This window comes from Solea senegalensis, unplaced genomic scaffold (assembly GCF_019176455.1).
Source record: "Solea senegalensis isolate Sse05_10M unplaced genomic scaffold, IFAPA_SoseM_1 scf7180000015699, whole genome shotgun sequence".
Lineage (NCBI taxonomy): Eukaryota > Metazoa > Chordata > Actinopteri > Pleuronectiformes > Soleidae > Solea > Solea senegalensis.
The window spans coordinates 41,023-64,004 of NW_025321424.1; the positions used below are offsets into that span (position 1 = coordinate 41,023).

Below are 22,982 nucleotides of genomic sequence, written 5' to 3' on the forward strand. Positions count from 1 at the left end.
TGTAAAAATGAACGAAATGAACGAAATGACTCAAAAAAAGATTAGTTCAATTTGCTGTCCGAGAGTAAAAGATCTGAGTCAGTAAGAAGAGTCGAACTTCCCATCACTACACCTACGGTTAATTTAGGGTGTCCAATTTACCTAATCCCCACATTGCATGTTTTTGGACTGTGGGAGGAAGCCGGACAAAACCCATGCACACATGGGGAGAACATGCAAACTCCATGCAGAAAGGCCCTTGTTCCAACCGGGGCTCGAGCCCGGGTCTTCTCACTGCAAGGCAAGAGTGCTAACCACCACTATACATACATATATATGTATTTATATATATGTATATATATATGTATATACGTATATATGTATATATATGAAAAATCAAGTCATTAATTCAGAAAGTAAAACGTTATTAACACAGAAAACTGAGCAAAAAAACAAAAAAATCATCTCATCAATTCAGAAAAATCAAAAATATTTAATTTGAATTTTACAGGAACTATTTTCTCATTAATTAAAAAAAAGAAAGACAATAAAGTTGTGTTTTTTAGTTTTTGTTTTCTGAGTGATTTATGGCCTGTGTGTGTGTGTGTGTGTCTGTGTGTGTGTGTCTCAGGTGGCAGCTCAGTCCGTGTTGTTCATGTGTATGAACACCGCTGGGATCTTCATCAGTTACCTGTCAGACCGTGCTCAGCGTCAGGCCTTTCTGGAGACACGGCGCTGCATCGAGGCTCGACTGAGACTCGAGACGGAAAACCAGAGACAGGTGAGTCCAGAACCTGAGGACAGAGAGAGACACAAATACGAAAGTGATCAGAGATAAAACTCACTCTCCCACACCAAACCTCATAGAGAAAATCATAGAGGGATTTTAGCTGGCGGGGACACAGGAGCTGCTGGTCTGCTGCTGCCTCGGTGGCCACTTTGTGTCACTACAATATATTGGAATGAAGAATTTTCAAATGCCGAATTTTACAAAATAAGGCATTTGAACTTCGTGATGGAGGCAGCAGTGGATCAACAACTCCTGTGTGTGTGATGTTAAAATAACTGATTTTCTCTATGGACTTTAGTGCTGGAGAGTGAGTGGTTTAGTTTTGTGTGCTTGTGATGTTTCATTGCAGGTTTACTTGGGGGTGGGGCTTGATAACTAATAGTCTTATTTAAAGTTCCAGCGCGTAACTTCCCCTGAGGAATTCAGAGTAATGAGCAAACACAGCTGCTTGTGTCTTTCTACACGTCATCGTATGTTCAGATAAATCTCACGACTTCGTCTTAAACTTTCTGATAACGCGTACGTGTCACATTTTCACTGCTGATGAACAACGTAAAAGTTGCAGACTGGAGCTTTAAAAAAGGTTTTGTTGTTTTTTACGCTTCCTTTTGCTGATGTTCAATGAAAACAGAATATACACACGCACACAAACACACACACACATGCACACACACACATGCACGCACGCACACAGACACACACACGCGCACACAGACACACACACGCACTATCAGGGGCATTTAATGCCAGCACACTATACTAAAAACGTGTGTACAGCGCCTATGCGATGACATCAAATCTTTAACGTGCGTGTGTGAATTTCATTCACTTTCAATTGACAGACGGGCATCACGGAGGCTTCATGCAGACGCTGCACACACGCCTTGTTGCGCATACGCCTACATGACGGGTGAACTACGCCTCAAATACGTGACATGAAGACCATGCGTGACTGTTAAGTACAATTCTACATGAGCACACAGACACACACTGCTAGTGTTTGTGGAAATCAAACAGCGAGGGGTCATTTGTGCTGTGCCACGTGCGAACGCAGCGGACGACTGTGAGCACGCTCGAAACGGTGGCAGTTTTACTTTTTCAGTTGTGTACTTACATTAAACAATGTGATCCAACAACCGCCCAAACACTTCAACCTATGGTGGCCAGGAAATGCAAACCCTTATTATATTAGAATATGTGAAACACTTTTACAAAATCCAAAAAAAACAAATGAACAAAAGACACTGATGGAAAAAAGGGAAATGAACATTATCTTTACTGGACCTGCAAATAAGTTCATGATAAACGTAAAACAAAAAAATCTGTTTTCAGGAAACTAACCTGAGTCATGTGTCGCCCCCTGCAGGAGAGACTGGTGCTGTCAGTCCTGCCGCGGTTCGTCGTTTTGGAAATGATCAACGACATGACGAACGTGGAAGACGAACATCTGCAGCATCAGTTCCACAGAATCTACATCCACCGCTACGAGAACGTCAGGTGAGGCCAAAGATTAAAATGTGCAGAGAAAACGCTAAATCTCAAACATGACAGCATTCATTTTAATGTAGTGTTTTTTTGATGACATGAAAGTGACATTTCCCTATTTTATTCAGCATTCTTTTCGCAGATGTCAAAGGTTTCACAAACCTGTCCACTACGCTGTCTGCGCAGGAGCTCGTACGAATGCTCAATGAACTGTTTGCACGATTTGACCGCCTCGCACATGTAAGTCTGTTTTCACCCTGTCACATTTTCACCCTGTCATTGTCACATCTTCACCCTGTCATTGTCATCACATTTTCACCCTGTCACCGTCATCACATTTTCACCTAGTCTTTGTCACATTTTCACCCCGTCACTGTCACATTTTCACCCTTTCATGTTACACGTTACATTTTCACCCTCTCACCAGCATCACATGTTCATCCTCCCACCGGCATCACATGTTCACCCTGTCACGTCACATTTTCAACCTGTCACTGTCACATTTTCACCATGTCACTGTCACATTTTCACCCTGTCATTGTCACATCTTCACCCTGTCATTGTCACATTACCACCCTGTCACGTTAAATTTTCACCCTCATGTCACATTTCACCCTGTCACACATTTTCACCCTGTCACTGTCACATTTTCACCCTGTCACGTAAAAATTTTCACCCTGTCACGTCACATTTTCACCCTGTCACTGTCTCATTTTCACCCTGTCACTGTCACATTTTCACCCTGTCATTGTTACATTTTCACCCTCTCAGGAGCATCACTGTCTAAGGATAAAGATCCTGGGTGACTGTTACTACTGTGTGTCTGGTTTACCTGAGCCCAGACAAGACCACGCCCATTGCTGTGTGGAGATGGGCCTCAGCATGATCAAGACCATCAGGTACTGTTTATAGATGATTAACAAAATAACACATACCTGTTTATCACTTTAAACAACATTTTTTTTTTTTATTATTTTAGCTGGCGGGGACACAAGAGCTGCTGCTCTACTGCTGCCTTGTGTGGACACTTTGTGTCACTGAGGTGAATCTGAACAAAGGATTTTAAATGACAAATTTAAAAAATAAGACATTTGAACTTGAAGGCAGCAGTGGATCAACAACTCCTGTGTGTTGTGACGTTAAAATCACTGATTTTCTCTATGAGGTTTGGTGTGGGAGAGTGAGTGTTTTACAACAGTAAGATAAAGATGTGAACGTGTTCTGAAGATGTCATAGACTTCCCCGTGGGGTGAAGTAATAAATAAATAAAGTCAATATAAAAAGTGAAGAACAAACTTCACGCAGTCAAAACGTGAACCGTCTCTTTAACTGTGGAGGTCATGAGGTTCTTTAACCTGAAGGTTTTGATTTTATCTCTTCAAATCACACATATTTGCACTATTTGCACTCACAAAGAATTTGCCCGTGGCTGAGTTTGTGCAGAGAATCATGGACATGTGACAGATGAACACATGAACATGTTTGAACCCACACAAAGATTATGGGTTCACACAGAACTCATTTTCAGAAAGTGAGGACATTTTCAAAAAGTGAGGACATTTTTCTGAAAGTGAGGACATTTTTCTGAAAGTGAAGACATTTTCAAAATTTTGCTCTTTTCTACATTTTTCTGATCTTGTTACGCAAGATGATTTTTATAAATCAGATGAACACATGAATTGTGACACGTGAATGACCGTGTCATCATCATCAGATCATGTTAGAGAGACGACATGAGATAGAAGCAGTGTCTCTTCCTCCTCCTTCATTTGTTTCTTTATGATCTTTAACATCGGTATTTTAAATCTGACACATGATTATAAAACACATATATCGCAGTGGTTTCCTAAATCTGGGTTGGGGCACCCAAACAAATTATTTCCATCCTTTTATCTCTTGGAAATGATTCCTTCACCTTGTCGTATTCTAAAATTAGCTGTTACACATACGGCTGTAAATTAGTCTCAACATTACCTGACATGTCATTTAGCAGACGCTTTTTTGCCAGGGGTGAAGTCGAACTTGCGACCATTACGTCTTTTGGACACACGTCTTTTGGTACCGGTCTTAACCATTGAGCCACTCCACCCATGCAACTGAACTGTTACGCACTGATTTGTTCGTGAACGTGAATCTGAATTTGTGTCTTTTCTTGCAGATACGTGAGATCGCGGACGAAACACGACATCGACATGCGTATTGGGATCCACTCGGGCTCGGTGCTGTGTGGCGTGCTGGGACTCAGGAAGTGGCAGTTTGACGTCTGGTCCTGGGACGTGGACATCGCCAACAAGCTGGAGTCTGGAGGAATCCCGGGGTGAGCGGACGTTGATTGTTGTTTTTATAAAATAAAAGACACATTTAAGTTATTATAAGTTATCTTTCATTGTTGTGGTTATTCTGAACGATGACTTGCTTCTGATAAAAGACAAATAAAAAACACTTATCTTAACAAAGTGCTGCAAAGTGTGTTTCTTGTCTGCACGACTGCTCATTTTAGTGTTTTGATAATAAAGTCCACAGGTGGCTTTTGCGTTAAGCTTAACGTAACCTTTCTCCTTTCCGCGTCTCCAGACGGATCCACATCTCCAAAGCGGCGCTGGATTGTCTGAACGGCAGCTACGAGGTGGAGGAAGGCCACGGCAAGGACCGCAACGACTTCCTGCGGCGCCACAACATCGAGACGTACCTGATCAAGCAGCCAGAGGAGGGTCTGCTCACGCTGCCCGAGGACATCATGAAGGAGGCGGCCAGTTCGGCTGACCGCCGTGCCAGCAGCGCCACTTTCAATGAGGCCTCGTGGAGTCCTGAGCTTCCCTTTGACAACATTGTGGGGAAGCAGAACGTAAGTCCCGCCACTGCCACCGCTACAAGTTTAAGCCATTGTTGATCCGTCTTATGCTGCGCTCCATTTATATCGGACTGCGGGACTTTGAGTTCACAGGTTACATTCAGCACATTCAGTGTAGTGCTAGTGCAGAGCCCAGATAAATGCAAGGGTTGAGTTAGGATGAGCATTAAAAATCTCAGCCAAATCCCTAAAGAGGGAGAAGCCAAAAAAGCAAAAAGAAAGAATCCATAAGAATCAAAAACAGACATTTAAAAGTGATTGGTGGAGCCGCGTGTTTGACACCGACACAGACATCGTAGTGTGACACGTCTACAATTAAATACGGATCAGTACAATGTCGACAACTTATTTTTCCATGAAACAAAACTGATAGAAATTAAATGAACTGTAGCAGAGTTCGTAGGAGTGCAACAATAATGACGAAAAGTGAGGCAAATAAATATTAGCCATTCATTAAACCAAAATGTAAATGTAACGCAGCACAAACGCTCGCTCCCTGCACTGAATGTTGCATTTTGTGTAACTGTGTGTTTCTTCTTTTTCTCTCACGTTTATAACCTGAATGAAACTACAAAACAAACAAAAAAAACAATTCTGGGTAAAATCAGGTTCATATCATGTGCATGTGCTCCTCCCCCTCCCCCATAGACTCTGGCTGCCCTAACGAGAAATTCAATTAATCTGCTTCCAAACCATCTCGCACAAGCTTTGCATGTCCACTGTCCTGAGGAAATTAACATGCGAATAGAGAACGCCATCGACTTACGGAGGGGCGATAAGTTGAGACAAGAGCATATCAAGCCTTTTCTCTGATGTTTAAAGACTCCGGCCTGGAAGAGAAGGTAGCTTAGATTTAGACAGATGACTGTAAAACCTTTGTTTTCTTTTTCTTCTTCCTCATATCGATTTGCGTCAATATTTTCAAACTACACATTTTAAGCAAATAAAATATGGATTTAATCATTCAAAAATATCTTGTTTTATTGTTTGAAAATACAGGTATTTGCGCTTCCTGCTGTAGTGTTTTATTTGTGGACGGGCCTTAGGAAGGGCGGGCCATAGGAAGTTTTAATTATAAATATCTTAATAAAATAAACATTTTTGAATGATTAAATCCATATTTTATTGCTTCTTAAAAAGTGTTGTTTGAAAATATTGACCGAAATCTAATTCCATAGTTTTCTTTCTTTTTTTACAGCAGCGCATTGAATTCACTCAAAAAATTATGTCTTCCATGTCCAGCAACTGCATTTAAGGAGAATAAAAATAATCCTGGTGCCTGACAAAAACATTTGTCATTGACATAACTGGGGCGACCTTCACCTCGCCCCAGTTCACTCGTCTGTGTTTCCTTGACAGACCCACCTTAAAACCTCCTTCAGAACCTTATTTTTATCTTCACTACATATGCAGTGATTTCTGTTTATCTTTCCCAGCGGCCTTTGAGAAGGAGACAGAGCAAGGATGGGGCAGTGGGGGTCTGAGTGTTTGTTCTTTATGTTTGAAATGAACTTCGACTAAATACAAATACATAAAAAATCTTGTCCAAATTGAAACTGAAACTAAGAGAAACCATAAAATTACTTATGGGGAAATGTGACGCAGGTTTCTTGACATTTTGAGTTATAAAAATGAATAAAAACGACCAGAGCTTTTGTCTCTGAAAAACTTGAGCAGCTATAGGAAAATTTAAAGTCACTGTTTCTTGGACAAAAAAACACTTTGGGCACTCCCATAAACCCACAGCCCTGCCCACTTCTACCTCCCACAGCCAAGCCCAGAGCTCCGCCCACTGCTGCCTCCTGTCTCTCCGTGACGCTTGTGTTTAAACCGCTGCATGATCTGTGTCGCTATTTCTCTTTGTTCGGACAAAAAGTAGATATTTTTTTAATCCTCGCCTTCTCTCATCTTTTTCTCCCTCTCACGTCGCAGTACTCTCAGATGAGGGACGAGGTCTTCAAGTCCAACCTGGTGTGCGCCTTCATCGTGCTCATCTTCATCACCACCATCCAGAGTCTGCTTCCATCTGCCAGGTACAAACAAAACCAGGTGACACGTGGTTCACGTGGAGCTAAAATTAAACATTTCAAACCGTTTAATTTCAAGTTTCTGTGATTTTTCAGCTTCTTAAATGTGAATATTTTCCGTTTTCTTTGCTCCATAAAACAAAACTGAATCACTTAGCAGGATGGTAACCATGGTGATCCAGTTCTCCATCCTCATCATCCTCCACTCCTGCCTGGTCCTGGTCACGACGGCAGAGGACTACAAGTGTCTCCCCCTGCTGCTGAGGAAGGCCTGCTGCTGGATCAACGAGACATACACAGCACGGAACGTCATCATCTCCGTTTCAATCCTCATCAACTTCCTCGCAGCCATGATCAATATAGTGAGTTCAACATTCACTGCAAGATTATTATTTAGGCTCTGAGCCATGAACACCAGGGCCTGAGACGGCTCCTGGCACAAATGTGTATCATAGTCCTTCAGATTATTAATATATCGTGGCTTTGCAGTCAGGTTAATGTGTGTAAAAACTCTTAAAACTCGTCATGGAGGTCAAGTATCGAAAATGTGATATTGGCATAGTTCCCATAACCATGGCTTCAACTCAACAGGAAGTTGGCCAAAAAACATGTCAATTTGTACTAGACACATCAAAGGCAACACTGTCAATAACGGCTAATCGCTTCGACAGTTCATAAGAGACCACAAACACATCTATGCACACCAATGAAGCGAACTGAAACTTAGTTAACTTGGTGGGAACGTTGTCCAAATTTTACTAAACTGATCAGCTCAATAAACCCAACAAAACAGGGAGTGCGCTATAACTTCACCATACATTAACCGAACGGCACCAAACTTCATATGTGACACAAGAGGCTGACCCTGAACATGTCTTGACCTTGATTTCAGCTATTTCTTTTTTCGCCTTCATACATTGACTGATCGGCTCAAAACTTGATACCCACGCTGCTTGCATCTTCAATTATAATTAAAATTATAATTACATACAGTTCTCAGTTGAAATGCAAGCCTGACTCAGGACTTTACCGCTCCAACCCGAAACCACACCATGATGGAAACACAGCAAAAGTCTAATCAGGACGAACTCTGTAGCATTCTCAGATTTTTGTGTCACAGCCTCATGAATACTGAAATGAAACTCTGATGTGGGTCTGATCCACAGCTGTGGTGCGACTTCGACAAGTCCAGCACCTTCAGGAACCAGACGTTCAACGAGTCCACCTCAATCCCAGACATCTGCTTCTACCCAGAGGTAACAAAGACCAAATGTGTGTTTGTGTTTGTTTCAACTGATGAATGAAACATGGGGGCGTGTGTTCACAAGAGGTCTGGATAGATGGAGCCGAATTCTGAATATCCATTCTGTTATTTTTTTGTTGCTCGCACAATAAGCAGCTAATTGATGGACAGAAAAGTTAAGTCTGAATCTATAATCTATAGATTTAATGAAATAATCATTAAAATAATGATCTGAAAAATAATTATTGTTATGTTTATAAACAACAAATATCATTAAAATATCAACGTCACATATTTTTAATATATTGCTTTTACTCACTGTCCACCTGAGTTGTCTGTTTGTGACTGTAAACGACTGTAAAATTGAGTAACCTGTCCGTCTCTCTCTGTCTCTGTCTGTCTCTCTGTCTGTCTGTCTCCTCAGTATTTCGTGTTCACCGGCGTGCTGGCGATGGTGACGTGCGCTGTTTTCCTGCGTCTGAACTCAGTGTTGAAGTTAGCGGTGCTGCTGGTGATGATCGCCGTGTACTCGCTGCTGACCGAAGCGTTCTACAGCTCACTGTTCGTCCGCTATGACACCGTCCACCACAACACGGAGTAAGGACATCTTTACTCACACTGTGTGAAGGTCACATGACTCCACAATAAATGGAGGTCAGCAATAGTGGGAAAAGCTATTTTCTTTCTTCTTCTTTAATTTAAAAAATGACGTGGACATTAAAGCCTCGTCTTCTCCACAACACCGCAGGAAAAAGACACATTGACCTTTTTCGTCCTCTCCGCTAACGCTAACGTTGTAAATGTGAGAAAAGTCGTCTCGTGGACGTCCTCGGGTTTTAGTGCAGTGACCTTTACATGGACGATGTTACGATGGCGGCAGGAACATGAGAGAGAGAAAATGACACTTCTGTTCAGAGACATAAAGATGTTATCTACCAAGACGAACAAAAGAGTCGACTGTAGCCCATGGATGTATTATAAGAACTGGATAGAGCTCCGCCCTCTCTGCCCTGAAGACAGTTTTGTCATGGTGGCCACTCCCGGTACTGCAACAAAAAATATTCATGGGCCCAAAAAGCAACACAATAGTAAAATAGACGTGTGTAAAACTGTCCATAGCACACCTGGAGACATGGACACAGGCATGTATAGATCTTTATATTCTATATTTTTAATTCATGGAGTTTCACATTTGTAAAACCTTCCTAAAGGCCATAAAAAGCCCAGAAAAATCTTATTTCCCACAGTGACGTCACAGCTGTGTACGAGCACAGCAAAGCGCTGTCATGTGACGTCTCACTACTGTCAGTGAACTGAACAAAAACTTTATGAGAAATGTGAATAAATGAAGGTAATGATGGGTTTTCTTTTACATTTTTAAAAATATTACAACAAAGCAGGTTTTATTTATTTATTCGTCGCTCATGAGGATTTATTTCAAACTTATTATTGATGTATTATCGAGACCTGCGGTCACTTCACCACTGATTCCCGGGGAGGCTGCTTGTCTTATCGTCACTATCGGTTCATAAAGTTACTGATAAATGTGATGAACACATGAATTAGAGTCAAAGAATCTGGAGTTATAAAACTACCTTTAACACGTTGTTATTGTTCCTAATAATATGATCATGAGTCTGCAGGTTTATTTTAATATTTTATATTATTATTTTTTAGCTTTATTTGTAAACCACCTACAACAACAGTTAGAAATGTGAACTTTGAAATTTAAACCAAAATACAAAGCATAGCAATGAGACCAAACATCATATTCATGGTTAATATTCAATTCAAATATTATCCTGGACAATAATATATAAAATCCCTGAGTTCTGTGACAGCAACATTTTGTATTTTACAAAATTTTTGATGATTAGCATACATTATATCAGTGAATGTAAAATCAAGCAAAAAGCGTCCAAGAAAACATATAAACTAATATTCACGGTCAATTAAATGAACCTTTAAATTGATCAATTTAACCTGTAATGACGTCATTATACTTTTCAGTTTACTGTATTCACTATCGTTGGTTTTGACATTCATTTAGAAATCCATGGTTTAAAGACCGAAGCTGACATGACATCGGTATTCATGAAATCCGCTTGCGCACGTCAGTAGCGTTCTCCTGTCATGCCTTTCGCTGTTCATGAACGCGCCGAGCACGTCAAGAAAGCGGACGGCTTGTTCACATAGATGAAAGGCATTATGGGAGTAACACTACTGAGTGAGCAACTCCAGAAAAATGAATGGAGCCAAAGGGGCGGAGCTCTATCCAGTTCTTATAATACATCCTTGCTGTAGACATGGCCTCAACTCAACAGGAAGTCGGCCATTTTGGAATTTTGGAGTTTTGCACCCTATGTAAACGAGTGAGACACATCAAAAGCGAACAGTGGATTCAACAGTGAGGTCAGGGAACACGAGCGCCCTGTCATGACTACATACAGTCCTAGTTATTATATTTATTATTCACACAGGACTCACAGACACAAGATGAAGATCATTTCCTCATATTCAAGACAATTTTTTTTCCTCAAAGATATTTTTATTGAGTTTTAACATTTTACAAAATCACAAAACAAGAAACCTTATCTAACCCAAGCCCACCCCTCAAAACACATCATTACCGAGCCAGACACATTCACAAATGAATAAACAGAATAAACACCAACTGCTTAATTCCTGGAGTGGTACAGGTAACAGCTGGAAGTCGGGTTTTACACTGAAAAAGTAAAATAAAGTAAAACTAGATAGAAAAGAGAATATATACATAAACATACATATATATATACATATACAAATCATGAACCCACAGATGGGTCAAAAGCAGGCATCAGGCCAATTTGTACACTTGAAATTGGTAGCATCGAAACAAGAAAGGTGTGAGGGATCCAGTCCCTATGTTGTTTTAAAATTATGAAAGTATTCCAGAAAGGGTCCCCACACTTTCTGAAACTTTTCTTTTGAGTTACAGATTGAGTAATGTATTTTTTCAAGATTTAGACAAGACATAACATCTCTCAACCACTGAGCGTGGGTGGGCGGGACAGCATCTTTCCATCGCAGCAATATTGCACGCCTGGCCAGGAGAGAGGCGAAAGACAAAGCTCGCCGTTTAGCTGGGGTCAGGCGCACATCGACCTCACCCATAGTTCCAAAAAGACCGACCAAAGGGTTGGGCTCTATGTTCAAATTGACAATCAGGGACCAGGTTTGGAAAACTTCCTTCCAGTATTTCTCAAGGCTAGGACATGTCCAAAACATGTGGATGAGCGAAGCCTCTGCGCTCTTACATTTGTCGCACCTGGGATCCACATCTGGGCGAAAACGAGATAATTTGGCTTTGGATATATGGGTCCTGTGTACAACTTTGAATTGCAGCAAGCAGTGACAGGCACAAAGCGAAGTTGAGTTTATCAATTTAAGAATTGTGTCCCACATTTCTTCTGACAAGGACAAACCCAGATCTAGCTCCCATGCAATTTTAATGTTGTCGAGTGGGGCCCGTCTTATACCTAGCAGTTTGTTATAGAAAATTGAGATCAAACCCCTGCGTGATGGCTGTAAATTGAGAAGTGCATCAGCAATGTTCACATCAGGTGCCTGAGGGAAGCTTGGTATCTGACAGCGAAGAAAATGTCTTATTTGTAGATACCTGAAAAAGTGAGACTTTGGAAGATTAAACTTCTCAGTTAGTTGCTCAAATGATACAAAATTATTATGTATGAAACGCTCAATACCCAGTCTCCGCCATTCCTGGAATGTTGTGTCCAATAAGGAAGGTTGAAAAAAGTGATTGGCAGAAATGGGACTCGAGAGGCAAAAATCGAAGGAGCCAAAGTGTCTCCTGAACCGAGCCCACACCCTCAACATATGCCAGACAACTGGATTATCTATGGGTTTATTTGGTGGGAGAGGAAGTTTAGATCCAATAAGTGCTGGAACTGAACAGCTTTTAGCAGAACCCAACTCCATTGCCACCCATGAAGGGCATTCAGATCGATTGTAAAAATGAGACCAAAACGACAACGAATGTTGGCTGCCCAATAGTAAAACCAAAAATTAGGTAGCGCCATACCCCCCTCTCCTTTAGGTCTATAGAGATGGACCTTATTTAACCTAGAACGCTTCCCTTTCCATATATAGGATGATATAACAGAATCCAATGTATCAAAAAATGATTCAGGAATGAAGATTGGAACTGATTGGAAAGCATACAAAAATTTAGGGAGAATATTCATTTTGATAGAATTAATTCGGCCAACCAAAGACATAGAAAGGGGTGACAACTGGGTCAGGCACTGCCTTGTGTGATTTAGCAAGGTAAGAAAATTTTATTTGAAAAGACACTTGTGCTTTTTTGTAACTGTAATACCTAGAGATATCTGGACGTGAGATAAAACTTAACAAGTCGTCTGCATATAGGGCCACTTTATGTTCCACTCCATTCCTCCATATACCAGAGACATTCTCACAACTGCGGATTACTATCGCCAATGGCTCTATGGCCAGGTCAAATAACAGGGGGCTTAGAGGACACCCTTGTCGGGTTCCCCGATAGAGGTTAAATGGTTGTGACAGCTGAGAGTTGGTAAGGACAGAAGCAGTGGGGTTTGAGTACAGTAATTTTATCCAGGTGATAAAATTCGGACCAAAGCCAAATTTCCCCAAGGTCTCAAATAAATATACCCACTCTATCCGGTCAAAAGCTTTCTCCGCGTCTAAAGAAAGGACACACTCAGGAGTTTCACCGGAAGGTCAAATAACCGACGTATGTTGAAATAGGAATAACGATGCTTGACAAAGCCAGTTTGGTCTTCAGATATGATGGAGGGTAAAATGTTCTCCAACCTTCGGGCCAAACCTTTAGCCAGAATCTTAACATCAACATTTAATAAAGAGATCGGTCTATATGAAGAGCACTCTGTCGGATCCTTGCCTTTCTTTGCAATAAGGGTGATACATGCTTCACAAAATGATGCCGGAAGCTTACTCTGCTTGAAGGAGTCAGACAGCACTATGCTTAGCTGCAACGAAAGTAGTGAGGAAAATGTCTTAAAGAATTCTGTGGAAAACCCGTCAGGTCCCGGGGATTTTCCTGCAGTGAGGAAATGGCAGCATCTATCTCCTCTGTCGTTATGGGTTCATCTAATCTCATTTTACTGTCGGGGGAGAGCGTGGGAACGTTTAGTCGATTCAGAAAATTATCCATTAATACAGCATTATTCGAAAAGTCAGAGGTATAGAGCTGTGAGTAGTAACTCCTGAATGTTTTATTAATTTCTACATGATCCGAAGTAGCCTTACCATCCTCCATTTTAATATTTGTGATATGACCCTTTGCTTTGAGTCCTCTCAGCTGATTAGCTAACAATTTGGCAGATTTTTCACCATGAATATAGAACAAACTCTTACTCCTCGAGAGTTGGCGTTCAACCAGATAAGTCGAGGCCAAATCAAATTTGGTTTGAAGCTCCACACGCGTTTTATATAGGTTAGGGTCTTTAACTTGAGCATATTGATTATCTAAGTCCTTAATTTGATCGGCTAATTTTAATCGTTCACGGTGGGCCTTTTTTTTCATATTTGCGGTGTAGGAAATAATTTGCCCCCTAAGGTATGCCTTAAAAGCATCCCAAACTACTAGACTGGATATATCCGGGGAGGTATTTGTCTGAAAGAAGAAGGATATATGTTCTTTCATGAAGTTTACAAAATCATTGTTCGACAGGAGAGTCGAATTAAAGCGCCAGTGTTTTTTAGCTTGAGGAAGGTCAGGCAGTGCCAAAGCTAGCACAACAGGAGCATACCAAAGGTATCAGTGCATTATCAATGAAAAAGTAGTCAATCCTAGTGAAGGTATGGTGAACGTGCGAGAAGAAAGAGTACCCTCTCTTATTCAGATGGAGGGAACGCCATACATCAGAGATACCGAAATTGGATAAAAAGGATTGAATGAATAAGGCAGACCCACCAATTGAGACAGGATTGGGCGAAGACCGGTCCAGCACGGGATCTAACCAACAATTGAAATCCCCACCAAGTATAAGAGAGTATGAGCTCAAATCCGGGAGAGAATTAAAAAAGCGTTAAAAAAAACCCACATCGTCCGCATTTGGAGCATAGACATTGGCAAGCACCATCATTGTATTGTATAATTTCCCTGAGACAATGATAAAACGACCGTTTGTATCTGATACAACATTGTGATGCACAAACGGGATACTTTGATCTACAAGGATTGAAACCCCCCTGGCCTTTGCCTGGAATGAGGAATGGAAGTGCTGCCCCGCCCACCGTGACATCAGGCGAGAGTTATCAGAACCACGAATGTGTGTCTCTTGCAAAAAAACAAATGCCGGTTTAAATTGTTTTATATGCGAAAATACTCTCCTCCTTTTAACAGGATGATTCAAACCCTTTACATTCCAGCTAACAAAGTTTAATGATCTATCCACTGTCTACAACTGAAACCGCAGAAGGATAAACACAGAAGAAATCAAAACTCCAGGAGAATAAAGGACATAATAAACCAGGAATTAGCTGTACATAACTTATGTAGGATAATAAACCAGTACTGGCATAGGAAAAGAAACCCCTCACCCACCCACCCCACAACAAGACAGCTGCCCAAGAACATAGCAGCAAGCTCTTCAAAGCAATCATTATTTACCCTCCTCAAAAACGAACTTCTTGTCAGTTACCCCCCATATCTTCAGCTCCTTATTGAAGTGATAGAATGCACTCAACACTCCTAGGACCACATTTGAACTATTCCATGAGTACAAACATAATAACAAATATATATATGCATATACATATAAAATAATATAGCAGAACAAAAATAAATAAACATGCTGCTTCAACAAATTAACATAGACTCTGTCAGGTTGTACTCACTCGCATGTAGCAGTAAACTAAGTTCAACGTTGGGTGATATACTCACATACTTACAGCTCGGGTGAGTGTAATACTAATGATTAAGAAAGCTGCTCCATACCAGCTGTGGTCTGATCACCGAAATCGTATATGGTAATGACCAGAGTAAAGATAGCAAGTCAGCGGTTGCAAACAGCCAGGCATAGTCGTCAAGCAGTCATTTACGGTGGAACAGATGGAGGCAGGCCATCGATGTATTTCCGTGCCTCATTAGTCGAGCGGAGCCACTTCTTGTCTCCGCTTGGAAGTGTGATGCGGAGCCGTGCGGGATAGAGGAGAGATGGTTTGAGCCCTCGGTTGTAGAGATCTTGACCATGACTGCTCTGTACTCGGCACGCTGGCTTTGAACGTCAGGGCTGTAGTCTTCGACAACTCGGATTTGCTGGCCGCGGTACTCCAGCTTCCCTCTACGGCGGGCCTCGCGGACCAGAAGGTCCTTGATCTGATAGCGGTGCAGACTGAGAATGACAGGACGCGGTCTCTGACCGGGAGCTGGTTTTGCTGTTAGCGAGCGATGAGCCCTGTCAATCTCGGGCGGAGATGGAAGCGTCTCCTTTCCAAAAACCTCGCACAGCAAATCAGAAAAAAAGGCTGTAGGTTTCCCACCTTCAATAGACACCGCTAGACCCAAGATGCGAATGTTTTGTCTTCTGCTGCAACCCTCTAAGTCGATAACTTTAGCCGTTAGCTTGGAGTTGCTTTCCTGTAGGTTAGCGCAGACACTTTCCAGCTCACCGACGCGCTGACTCAGGTCATCCGCAGCGAGCTCTAACGACGAAAGGCGCTGCCCATGCTCGTCAACTGTGGAGCGAACCTCGTCAAATTTTTTTTCCAGCTGGTTGAAAGATGTTTTAAAGTCGTCGGCTAGCGACTGCCTGTGCTGCTCAAGTAGCTCCGAAATAGCCTCCATGGTCAAGGCTTGGTCGTCTCTTTTCCCCGACTTGCCACGATGTGAAGTCATTTCGAAGCAGGTGTATGTTAAACCAAAGTTAATAGCTCAATATAAACTGTACATTTGCAAAATAAAGGAGCGAATAAGTGAGAAAAATGCCGCGTAAACGGGAGCGCTTGCGCGTTGCGTCTACTCCATGCGGCAGCCAACGGGAAGTCTCAAGACAATTTTTAAAGGCAGAGACAAAATTCTCTCTCGATTCATTTGTCATTGCTGTGTTTTATTGAAATTGTGTCAGAAATCATTCAAATCTGAAAGAGAAACTCTTGCTTTGGTTTGGTTTTTCTTGCTTAGTCTGAAACTTCCAGAGATCTTGCAAATCTTGTTGCAAGGATGATGATGATGATGATGTCATACATGCTTGTTCTGCTTCCAACAGGAACTTCCTGGGAACTAAAGAGACGTCGTTGCTGCTGATGGCCATGTTCCTCCTTGCAGTCTTTTACCACGGACAGCAGGTGTGCACCACTGCTTACACGTCACACAATGTTGCCGCCCCCTCGTGAAGCTTTTGGTAACCTTTTAATCCTCATCTTGTCCAGAGTGACCTCACCAAAATCTCAGCAAAGCTCTGGGAGGAGTTTGTTCAAATACAACGTTTGCAAAATCACCAAAAATCAAAGGTGAAAGTAAAAGTCCTTTTTGCCCACCATAGGAAATGAATGGGTGAACATTTCTCAGTCACGTAATCCCAAACATTGAACCCAAAGCTAAAACTGAATTAAAATAAATAAAAACCAACGGTGTAACATTGTGACGTCTTCAGACTAACGTGGCTCAGGTTCTGGTTCCTGCTCGGCACTCTTCTCTTACATGCTCGGACAAAGGAGCTTCAATTAAGAGCTCGTCTCTGTCCTCTCGTCTGTCTCTGTCGTCTCTGACTGACCGAGCCACTGAACTGTGAGATCAAAGGTTTCCATAGAGAACACATGAAAGCTGGCTTTACTCAATGAATGAATGAATGAATGAATGAATGAATTTAGAAAACTAAAACCACCTTCAGTTACCACCAAGAAAACAGACTGTCTTATGGAAAACATTCCCACACTCACTCACTCATTTAAAACATAATTTTGTTCCTGGTCAAAAATGTCCACCATACAAATGAATGGGTAACACTCAATGAACAAACTAAATAAAAGTATCAAAAATGACCACGGTGAAAACACAATATTATCCAACACTGTAAAAGTAGCATTTTTCTATCTGATGGCGAAAGAAATGTCCATCACTTGTGTTTAAGATACGACGACTTGTGACTAAACGCTGGGAAAATAAAGCAGCGCCTTGATTTGACCTCAGTCTGGAGGACGAGGCCGTCCGTCAGTCCGTCCTTCATTGTTGAGGAAACAGAGGGCGTGAAAAGGTCCGCTGGTGCTTCTGTTGAAGTTATTTAATTGTGTGGTGGATCAGAAGGAGACAGAGGACAGCCTCTTTCATTATAAGAGCCTGCCTCTCATTCACGCTTGTTAAATGCATGTGATTTGTGCGTCGCCCTCCTGCCACGTCATGTTTGATGTTAGAGAGAGAGAGAGAGGGAGAGAGCGAGAGAGAGACGTAGACGAGTGGTGGACCCTCCTCACGTCATCAAACACGTCCATACTATAGAGACAAAGAGACGCCCGAAGATGTCCACAAACTCATGACTTTGTATTAATTGTGAATTAAGAAGTCGTTAACGTCCTCAGATTAATTTAATCTGTGTCTCAGATTAAATTAATCTTTAACTGATTTTTCAAATTTAGCCGCTCATTACAGCGTCAACCTTTTCTTCAGCTGCATGATTTATGCTGTCCACTGTAGACCTGGTCCTGGTCCTGGTTCACTTTGAAAAACGACACAAGGGAATAAGGATGCGAGAGGGCACAAGGAAACAAGGAAATGTGAATTTCTGTTGAGATGATTTAAGATGGCGTATGTAAGTCCTGTGTCTCCTGTCTTCAGCTGGAGTACACGGCCAGACTTGACTTCCTGTGGAGAGTTCAGGCCAAAGAGGAGATCAACGAGATGAAGGAGCTGCGCGAGCACAACGAGAACATGCTGAGGAACATCCTGCCCAGTCACGTGGCCCGACACTTCCTGGAGAAGGACCGTGACAACGAGGTGAGAACCAGCTCCGTTCAGGTCACTGCGCCGATCGGGGGGCAGCCACACAAGTCTTTAACTCTCAAATTAAGAAGGAAAGTTATTTGTTCAACCTTTGATCAAATTTGTCAAAGTTTGACCTGGTGTTAACGACCTTGAAGACACAGACAGAGAAAACATGGCTGCCGACAGAGACACAAGGACAAAACTGGTGTTTGTCTCTTAACAAAAGAATCAAATTTGGTTGGTTGGTTTATAAACTTCAGTTTCCTGTCTGCTTGTCCTTGTGTCTCAGCAGGGGGCGCTCACACTCATCATTGTTTAATGAGATATAGAAGAATAATTAAATAATAATTAAGTTTGAGTTTTAAAAGTGTGAAAATGTCCTCATGAACGGTTGGTTGATGACTTCACCGCCAGCACTTAAGATAAAAAATGAGATGACACTGGGGTGATTTTGATTTAAATAAATGAGTCAAAGACTTTTCTCTCTGTTCAGGGACTGAAGAACAGGACAGGGAAACTTTGGCCCGCGTTCTTCATGATAATGAGCGGCTATATTAGCCGGATAGTTATCGCACGCTGGGGCCAAACGGTTACATTGTCCTCCTTCACTATCATCTCCGCCGATCTGCCTCCGCCTCCCAAACGTAAAGGCGAGCTTCCACTGAATTATGAATGTGGAGAGAGGAGAGGTGATAAGGTTCTGCTCCCATGACTGTTCCTAATTAAAAAGGACACGATTAAAAATGCATCCATTAGGATAAGTTGGCTCCTAATCACTCGTTACATTATTAATTAGCCTGTTTGTTGTTGCGTGATCTGGATCCTGAAGACATGCAAGTTATAAATAGACTCCAATATCAGCGACGAGGTGTTGATGATCGCTGGAATTAATCAGGTAACACCAAGATGAGTGTCATTGACATCAACAGCCTGAGGTGTTTTTCAATTAAAAGTGATAGTGCAGTTTTTCTGTGTGAGTGTGTGTGTGTGTTGTAGTGGCATAACCAGAGCAGACGGTACTGTGAGCGCCCCCTGCTGCTGAAAACCAGGAGGAAAAACAGATTTACCAAATAAAACTACATCTGTCTTTAAGAACACGTTCAGACTTTTCTCTCTCACACCAAACCTCATAGAGAAAATCAGTGATTTGGTGGGGACACAGGAGCTGCTGGTCTACTGCTGCCTCTTGTGGTCACTTTGTGTCACTGAGGTCAATGTTAGCGAAGGTTATTTCATGCCGAAGTGACAAAAGAACTCATTAGAACTTATTGATGGAGGCAGCAGTGGATCAACAACTCCTGTGTGTGTGATGTTAAAATCACAGATTTTCTCTCTGGACTTTGGTGTGGGAGAGTGAGGTCAGGTTCTCAGTAGTGGCTCAAAGTTGTTAGTCACTGGTTTTAATTATTGACGCAGACAGATGGTGAATGAACCCAGATTAACCTTCAGGAATGACTCTGAACTTTTTGAGCTTGGTGTCACCTCCTCTCTCTCACACTCTCACACACACATACAGTCAATGCACGCTTCACCTCACTCTCCACTGTCGACCTGTTCCACAAACGTCCTACTGCGTTAATTTCAAGTTGCTCCCTGAGCGTCGCTGTTCCGGCCCGTGAAGAAAACACAAAGCTCTGTAATTGCTTTTTAAACTGTACAGAGAGAGAAGTGTGTGTGTGTCTGCTCTGATTTTAATAACACGTTGTCACTCAGCGACAGGGAACACATTGATTTATCTCTGCGTGACAGCAGTGACTCAGCAGTTACAGGGTCAAACTTTTCCTTTGCCTCTGCTCTTCTGCCAAACCCCACAGAGAAAATCAGTGATTTTAACATCACACACACAGGAGTTGTTGATCTACTGCTGCCTCATCACTAAGTTCTAATGTCTTATTTTAGTGAATTCAACTTCCTTCAGTCAGATTAATATCAGTGACACAAAGTGACCACACGAGGCAGCAGAGGACCAGCAGCTGGTGTGAGAGAGTGAGTGGTTTACTCTGAATTAGTTTGACTTTGACTGAGTTTGTTAGATGATTGTGTCAGTGATGATGTCACAGAAAAGTCACGTGACTGTTTTTTAAAAGCTGAGCAGGAGAAAGAGAGGGGGAGAGGAGGAAGAGAGATGGGGAGAGAGAGGAAGAGGAGGAGGAGAGAGATGGGGAGAGAGAGGAAGAGGAGGAGGAGAGAGATAGGGAGAGAGAGACTTCTCCTGAAAAACTGAAAACGTTCAAATGTACGTGTGTCAACCACCAACCTAGTGGTGGAGACTGTGTATTGCAGCCACTGCAGTGAAACCCAAACTAAAAAATATCTGAGTTTGTGGACAGAAGTAAACTTGAATTATGACAACATGAATCGGTTAAAGGTCCAATCAGAAATAAACCAAAAACTCCAGGGACACAAACCTTATTCACTATTTGTTGAATAAATAAATAAATAAATAACTAAATAAATAAATAACGGCATTAAAATATAGAGTTATCATCTCCTCATTTATTTGTTCACGTTCACACAACAGAGAATGATAAACTATTAAAAATTAAAATGAGCAGGTTTATTGTTCAGGTTTAAGTTGTCTTTCATGTTCTCACACACATACAGGAGTTGTACTCGCAGTCGTACGACGCGGTAGGCGTGATGTTCGCCTCAATCCCGGGCTTCGCCGACTTCTACTCACAGACAGAGATGAACAACCAGGGCGTGGAGTGTCTGAGGCTCCTCAACGAGATCATCGCCGACTTTGACGAGGTGAGAGGTTCAACCTCATCGACTTCAAAAGAATTCTCCACCTTCTACGCTGTTAATTAGTACCTGGATCTTTAAGTGAAAAGCAATATTTGTTACGGAAATTACTATTAAGAGGTGGTTTTTGTGTTAAAGGACCCAGTATGCAAAATCAACTTTTTAATCATTTTAATACTTATATTTGGGACTCTGGAGGCCCTACCAGTCGCCAAAGTGTGGAAAAAGAATACTCAGTCCTTTTTTCGTGGTCCCCCTTAGTGTAAGTATAGCCGATAAAACATGCAATGTTGAATTCCCTGCGCTTATGACGGCAGCATGCGCATTTCACCACGACTGTTACCGCCCCACCAGTAAGTTTACTTCGAGAGCTCCACCTTAGCTCCACCTTGTCCCTATAAAATGCGACGGTGCATGCGAGGGAGGAAGAGCGGTATTATGTCAATGTGTGACATAATACTTATGTGACGGCACTCTCGCTGTTTTCCGCGCACACTGCCATGTTGATATTGTCAGAGAACTAGTGGTGGGAGGGGGAGAGGAATGTAGCGGAGGGAACAGGAGCTGAGAAAAATCGATTTAAATTTTTTTAACATCGTCCAACCAAATAAATCCGAAATTTGATTTAAAATCGATCAGTTTTTATGGTCAAAATGTTGCTGCAAAACGAGTCGATATAAATGTCTCATCACTGACGCTCTCGTCAGTTTCAGTTTCAGACCAAAACCACACCCGCAGAACACGGACTGTCTTGTGACTGGCCAGTTTCCTGGAAGTGACGTCATTGGCACATCGGCTCTCAGACCCGCACCTCCCCCGCTAGAAAGGCAGATGCACTGCTAGCAATTATCAAAATATTGAGCAATGTCGTCGTCACGACCACTCGCCGTAATCCCTTACACATTTGATCCAGAGTCAGAAGACACTGTGACAAGTGAAAGACTGCTGCAGGACGCCTGTAGCTTGGATAACGTTAATTTGTCACAGAGATGATAAACACACATGCAGATGAAACACGAGCGAATACGTGTAGCTTAGCCTATCGCCAGCTATCGCTAATGCCAAATGACAGAACAAGCACACAAAGACAGTTTTACGGTTTGTAAATATTGTAATATACGTATTGTTGGCACTGCTCCTTCCTTTAGTTGAAGTTTGGTGCTGTGTCCTGCTTTATATTGCCCCAAGTTTGTGTAACAATCCTCCATGAAGTGGTTGCCACTTACATGGAGGTGTTTGGGAAATGTAGCAAGGATATTCCCATCAAATATGAAAGATATCCACTGAGCTTTTCTTTGCTCATTGGCGGGGAGCTTGAACCTTTTTTCCACATGTTCTCAACCGATACACTCAGCAGCTACGATTAGAGTAGTTCTTCTTCTTCTATGGTTGAAAGTACGTCACAGGATGTGCCCGGACTCTAGAGCCCGGACTAGGAGGCGCTGCTTTTTAGAGGAGTGGTGAGATATAATTAGTCAACGGAAGTGCCTTACCGCTTCGTAGAGCTCAGGAAAACATCAAACCCCGCCGCTCTCAGCAGTGGCTGAACTGATTGTTATTGATTTTTAGGGCTTCATAGACGAAGGTAATGACACAGATACACACAAAAACGCAGCGTTAATTGGCACTTCCGGGCTATGGCCTCTTTAACTTTGTCCTAACGTGAGACCAGAGACACAAACTCTCACCTGTGTCTCTGTCACATCCTCCACAGCTGCTCGGCGAGGAGCGTTTCCAGGACATCGAGAAGATCAAGACCATCGGCAGCACCTACATGGCCGTCTCCGGTCTGTCGCCTGAGAAACAGGTGAGATCCTTGTTAAACCAGCAGAACGCCAGCCATTTTGTCAGGTTTTTTTCCCATTACTATATAACGT

At 42.2% G+C, this 22,982-nt stretch overlaps 1 protein-coding gene across 1 annotated transcript in view; it reads left to right on the forward strand.

The window, feature by feature from the left end:
- The window catches only part of adcy8 (adenylate cyclase 8 (brain)), a 45,554-nt gene that overhangs the window by 14,763 nt on the left and 7,809 nt on the right, over nucleotides 1–22,982 (forward strand). Inside the window, 16 exon segments of the mRNA XM_044017677.1 lie at nucleotides 611–760; nucleotides 2,136–2,266; nucleotides 2,383–2,494; nucleotides 3,026–3,153; nucleotides 4,413–4,571; nucleotides 4,829–5,099; nucleotides 5,754–5,910; nucleotides 5,913–5,947; nucleotides 7,038–7,138; nucleotides 7,293–7,494; nucleotides 8,299–8,388; nucleotides 8,800–8,972; nucleotides 16,649–16,727; nucleotides 18,214–18,372; nucleotides 20,965–21,111; nucleotides 22,820–22,912. Of these exon segments, the coding sequence (XP_043873612.1) occupies nucleotides 611–760; nucleotides 2,136–2,266; nucleotides 2,383–2,494; nucleotides 3,026–3,153; nucleotides 4,413–4,571; nucleotides 4,829–5,099; nucleotides 5,754–5,910; nucleotides 5,913–5,947; nucleotides 7,038–7,138; nucleotides 7,293–7,494; nucleotides 8,299–8,388; nucleotides 8,800–8,972; nucleotides 16,649–16,727; nucleotides 18,214–18,372; nucleotides 20,965–21,111; nucleotides 22,820–22,912 (2,187 nt within the window).